Source organism: Cyprinodon variegatus, unplaced genomic scaffold (assembly GCF_000732505.1).
Source record: "Cyprinodon variegatus isolate N-32 unplaced genomic scaffold, C_variegatus-1.0 Scaffold291, whole genome shotgun sequence".
NCBI lineage: Eukaryota > Metazoa > Chordata > Actinopteri > Cyprinodontiformes > Cyprinodontidae > Cyprinodon > Cyprinodon variegatus.
Window position 1 is genome coordinate 211,982 of NW_015150744.1, and position 6,277 is coordinate 218,258.

Sequence of the window (6,277 nt, forward strand, 5' to 3'; positions counted from 1 at the left end):
AGACAGACAGACAGACAGACAGACAGACAGACAGACAGACAGACAGGTTAACTGTTAAATAAAGCGATACATTAGTTAAAAGGTAAAAACCGCTGTTAAACTAGCACGATACTTTCTTCAGTTAAAATGTGAGAGTACTCTACCCACGTCTGGGTGCAAATTAATCTGTAACACCATCACCACGGTGACATCTAGTGGCGACAGCGCCTCGCCTTAGTGCTGCTGGTTACAGAGAAAGGAAGATGGATGGAGCTGATGACAGGCTAGGGGAGCTAACTACTAATTAGTTAATTTGATATATTTTAAATGGTATAAAGATCCCTTAGAAACACTTTTTATTTATGAATTAATGCAGACTGTTTATTATTCATTCTGTTCATTCCCTGTAGATCATAATGAAGGAAACAATTCATTCAGTTGTCTTAAACTTTCATTGCCCTGTTAATCAATGGTTAAACAAACACCTATGAAACATTCAGCTCCTCATCACTAAGAAAACAAAATTATTCACTCGTAAAGGGATCTGATGGATTGCTTTGTTTTATTCATCATCTTGACTAAAACAAAGATGATTGTAGGTGTCAAAATAACAGGAACAGGTCAAACTGTATCTCCATCATGGGAGAAGGAGTAGAGTATAAATACCTCGATCTTCACCTGGACAATAGATGCAGTTATTGTGAAACAACATTTGATTTTGACGTCATGGCTTCCAATGTTCCCAGTGCAATACTGTGACGTATAGGACTGCAAATCCAACCAAGTTTAAAGTGAAGATATCTTTGCCTTACCAATCTTATCGCTCGGTAAAAATGATTGGCAGCGTGAGACCTTTAAATCTAACTGACAGATTTCCGCTGGTTACTATTTCTTTTTTATTCCCTTCTTTGTGTGTTGAACACATATTCCCTGTAACATTCTGATTTAATACACATAAACTAACCATTGGATTTACTTTGATTTCTTAATTAGATTTAAATGTATTGATAGCTTTGTGTTTGTAGAGATCCTGTGTGAATATCACACTTATTTTAGTTCTTCACTAAATGTTTTTATTTCCGTGTGATGACGTTCCACATGAATATGCTTTATGATGACTGCATTGCGTGTTAAAGGAATATTCCACCACTCCTGTTCAATCAACCACTTGTTGATGTTCTCCCTGTCCGTAAGCAAGTGTAAACAGATGTAATGAGTGAAATGAGAATGCCTTGTCATGTTTGCTTCAGTCCTAAAGGTCCTCACATGGAGACAGCGGGATGCTGCTGAATTCGAATGCTGCAGGCTTGTTACCCTGGTAACAGTTGCTGTGCAGCAGAGCCCTGCTACTCTGACCCCTGAAGCTCAGCTGAACATCAAACCATCAGAGCTCCCCTGAGTAAACCTGGACTCATCCTCTTCTGCTTTTCTTTTTTTTGCCTGTCCTTTCTCTCTTTTTCTTCATCACATCTCTGAAACTGGCAGCCCTGAAGCTACACCCCACTGACGTTACGCACTAATGTTGCTGCACAGGGATGCAAGGATTGAAATGCTATCAAGGTTTATTTACACTGAAATGATTCTCAACATGCAGGTTGTGATTTCTGATATCAGAATCCTGTATAGAGAAGATGAAGGACCTGTTCAAACCCGGCACTAACAGACATATGGATGAGAACGCTCTGAGCAGACTGTTAAAGGTCTAAAAGGTTAACCTTCTGACCTGCTATGAATCAAACCACAGGATTTTATATTGAAAAAAACCTTAAAAATTTTTTTATTATTCTTATAACAAGCAAGGTAATAAAAAAAACAATAAAATCATTATTTATTGATTTTTATTGTAATTTACAGAGAAAATATCTCTCAGATTAATTCAAACGCTTTTCCTTTGCCGTCAGCCCTCTGGTTTAATGGCTGTGCTTTTATTTTGAAAATGCATCAAACAGAGATGCTGTGGCCAATTCCAAATTTCCAATCTTTTGTGATGAAAGTTTTTGTAATTTTTAGTCCTGTCCATTTGGTAACAATGTTAAATTACAATTTTTATTCAGGATCTATCTAAAAAAAGAAAATGACACTCCGAATGCTCTTATTTTCACACCCGAAAATCTGCATCAGATCACGAAATCACATCAAAGCTAATTTTCCATCTTATTTAAAATGGATAATAATAACGGATATTACAGATATTTATAATAACAAATTTTTATTATTATTTGTGATTTTAAATTATCCTTTCATATACTGTAACAAATTAGCAATAAAGTGTTACTGTGATTGATCATTAATCATCAACATTAGGTACATAGATGATAAGTAGATTCCACACTGTGACTGTGTGAGAGAGATATCAGCTCATGTTAAGCAGCTTTGATTTGAAACAAAAGGATTTCCTAAACAAAAATAAAATGTTTCTGCAACTGACCACTGGTAGCATCCATGGTAACTAGTAGCACAACTAGTACAGTTAGCATTACTCAATAGTATCTCCATTTACTGATAAAAAATAAACTGATTTAAAGATTAAATAAATAAATAAAAACTATTGAGCCAATAAACTAACCTGAGCCATATTTACAGGTAGAAGCCAATAAAAAAACACAGCTGGCAATTCTCAGATGTCTATGAACTTTATAAATGTAAAAAAAAAAAAAAAAAAAGCTAATTTTGAGACTTATACTTTTACACTGAAAAGTGTTAGCACAATATTGAAGCACTTACGCTGCATTCATTTGTCTTAACAAATGGTCAGATTTTTTTTTTTTTGTTGGTTTCCAGTTCATTACTGTTCAGGGTTGGTCAAACATAAGTGCCACTAGTTTCAGTCACTGCTCAGACCGTTTGAGTCCGATTGTAGTGCTAGGAGTGAATCCTCTCTTAAGGGATCCATGACTAGTTGAACGTTTTTGCCTAAATATGTTGCAATTAACTTAAAAATAGCCATTTTCTGCCTGGCTGTGTGTTTCCTGGATGGGGCCGTCTTTCACAGCTGCTTTCTGTATCTCTGCTTCTGTCTCCTTGAACCCCAGTCGGCCTCAGCAGATGGTCGCTCACACTGAGTCTGGTTCTGCTGGAGGTTTCTTCCTGTTAAAAGGGAGTTTTTCCTCTCCACTGTCGCTACAAGTATACTTAGTGTGAGGGATTGCCTTCGAGTCAATGAGTCGATGCAATCAACTGGTTTTCCTTAGATAGAAAACTTTGAACCCATCTGACTGGATGATCTGGTTGAACTGTAAAGTGCCTTGAGATGACATGTGTTGTGAATTGGCGCTACATAAATAAACTGAATTGAAACATAAAAACACATAATTGGACTGGAACTTACAGGAAGGCTAACAGTACCAAAGTTATTTTTAATCAAATTGCGTTTGACTGGTGTACATTTAGAAAATGCCACACTGCCTCAAAGTTTTCATGATTTATCTGTTAAAACAAAAAAATTTGACTTTGGTTCTGCAGAACTTTGCCCCCACCAAAAACAAAAAAAAACATTTAGGCCTGGAATTTCTCTTTCTTCTGGTGCCTCACAACTGTTATCTTATCAGTCAAATATTGCTTACAGAAATTTAGATGAAAATAAATCTATTGATTTAATTTCATAATGTGAAATAGTGAATAATGCTACAGTCCCTAGCAAACATTGTTTACCCAGAATGCATTGCAGTGTAAAAAGCTTTGTAATGTCCATGTGACAGTATTTTATTTAAATGCATTAAAGCTAAACAGCTGACAGTATTTTGACTTTTTCGCATCAACAATAGATATTACTCCAAATAAATCCTATCGTTACAGCTAATCATGGATCCTTTAAAGCATCCAATTATAAAGTGTTAAGCAATCAATTTTGATGGAAAGATAGGAATGAAAGACTTGTCAGCCACCTTGATAGCATCTATCGGTCCCATAATGAATGTCTGTATGTGTTGGTGATGTGCTCTGCAGAGAGCAGGGGGTTCTTTAGTAGCTAACAGCTAATTACCTTACAGGAAGCTATCCCACGATTCCTTTTAACAAATCAAATGATTCCAGCTTTAACTAACAAAAGGTGTTTTCCTTGTGTGGATGGAGAGCTGTTTATAACCCACATATCTAATCTCTTTCAGAGGCTGCACTTGTTTACCGTTTCTGGAATCTAACATTGATCTGCTAATCTTGTCTCAGATAACAGCCTGATCATCTTAATATTTTAACATCTCCCTCATTCTAACCTGTCACACTGCTTTCTTTGTCCGACATTTTTATCCCCTCCCGTTCCCCACTCTCCACACCAGTGCTCGGAAGCGCCCGATCCCGTACTACCGGCCCAGTCCTTCGTCGTCCAGCTACGACAGCAGCCCATCACGGTCCAGCCGCAGCCGTAGCTACAGCAGCTACAGCAGCTACAGCCGCACCAGAAGCCAGAGCCAGAGTCACAGCCGGAGCCGGAGCCGCAGCAGGAACTGGAGCCGAAGTCGCAGCAAAAGTCGTAGCCAGAGCTGGAGCCGCAGCAGGAGTCGCTCCCACAGCTACTACAGCCGCAGCAGCTACGACAGCCCGGGCTTCTGAATGCATCAGATGGCGGAAGGGACAAAGAACACTAAAGCAAACAGACGATGAAGGCAAGAATAAGTCCTCCACTGAAGCGCCTGGAAAGTCCAGAGTCCAAACTCCTCCATCAGTGACGACTTTGTCTCCAGCACAGATCCTGAACAAAGACAGATGTATTTTATTATAGCACATTCATTTGAATCAAACTCTCTCTGATCTTGAGTCACAAAGAGAAAGAACAGCTTCCCTATTTCAGAAATCAGGTGACCGAGCCGAAGGAACAAATCCCAACACAGTCAGTCAGCATTTTCCATCCTATCCTCCACAAGGCAGCCAGAAGTGAGTGGGTCAACAAACACATGCTTCATGAATATAGAGAAACATATGTGTATCTTAAAAACAGAAGGTGAATAGAAAACAAAAACAGACAAAAGGAAACCAGTCAGATATTTGTCTTACCTGCCATCATGTGCTCATCCCTCCAAAGACATCCATTTTACTGAGGAGAGGTCAACAAACAGAACAAAGAGCAACCCGGACAGATGAATGAGGGAACAAAAAAACAACTTTTTTTATGGTTACAACTTTTATTGTGTAGATATGCCTGTATAGATTTAAACTCTGATAAGTTCTGGCTTTGTAAACTATGCACTGTATATTCCATTTAGCTTAAGAAGGTCTGTTTAGCATGTAACATCTGTCAAGACTCTCCTCAAAGAGGATTTACTGACTGAGAAGGGTGCCATTGAGTGTCTGAATGGAGGGGGGATGGAGGCTGTGTATCATGTACCTTTACTCTCCAACCTTTACCTTCGTTCTTACTAACCTGTGGATGTGTGTGTGTGTGTGTGTGTGTGTGAGGGCAAACGTCCTGTTCAAAGATCGGCGAGTACTCTGCAACCTGAAGTCAGGCTGCCTGAAAGGAAAACTGCAAATTATCTCCATGCAAACATTTTAACCTCAACTATTTATGAATTTATTCTATCTGTATGTTTATTTATTGGAATATTTATTTATTTATTTATTTATTTATTGTTTAATTTATTTGACTTTTTTCAGTGATGCATAAAGATCTTGCATTAGGATCTGATCAAATTAGATTAGGTTTACATACAAATGAAAATCTAAAGTGAGTTTTTCAGCAGCGCGTCTTTTTTAGACTTCAGGTCCTCCTCTATGCTGTAAGCAGAAAAGTAACATCTTCTTGTTTGTGCTCCAGGCAGCAAAACGTTCTGCTCCATTTACGGCATCCTTTTAAACTCCGAGGTATATTTACACTGTCAGCTCCTTCAAGAGAAGATGACCCGTAAGATAACAAACCGGTGATACAATCACTAAAGTCTTCCTTTCCATACATGCGGTCTTTTTCCATTCATACGTACGACTCTCAGTAAGCAGCTTTAACCCAATTAATCAGTATATCATTGTCTCTTTTGTTTTCAGGTCCTTCTTTGTATTGTATAATCGAAGATCACTGATAATAAACAAAAGATGAATTGATCAAACTCCTATGTTTTGCCTTTTATCTCTTTATTTCCTTCTTTTATGACTGACTTATCTCTTATCAATTGTGCAACAAAGAAACAGATGAAGCTGCATCAGAGTAATGGGCGACCCAGACTTATTAAAGCAATCCAACAAATGAGCTACTGAATCTTAAAATTCTAAAGGGGTTAATGCTAATCATAAAATCAGGAAATTGCAGAATAAACACCAGTTGAAATTAGAAGAACAGAAAGCATTCAGGACATTTACTGTTTGAAAGTAT

General features: G+C 37.9%; 1 protein-coding gene across 2 annotated transcripts in view; it reads left to right on the top strand.

Annotated features, from left to right (window-relative positions):
- The window catches only part of srrm3 (serine/arginine repetitive matrix 3), a 119,369-nt gene extending 113,364 nt beyond the window's left edge, over positions 1 to 6,005 (top strand). For both annotated transcript variants that reach the window (XM_015383671.1, XM_015383672.1), the window contains exon 14: positions 4,254 to 6,005. In XM_015383671.1, the coding sequence (XP_015239157.1) occupies positions 4,254 to 4,527 (274 nt within the window). In that variant the 3' untranslated portion in view covers positions 4,528 to 6,005. The remainder of the gene's footprint in view (positions 1 to 4,253) is intronic.
- The last annotated feature ends 272 nt before the right edge of the window (positions 6,006 to 6,277 follow it).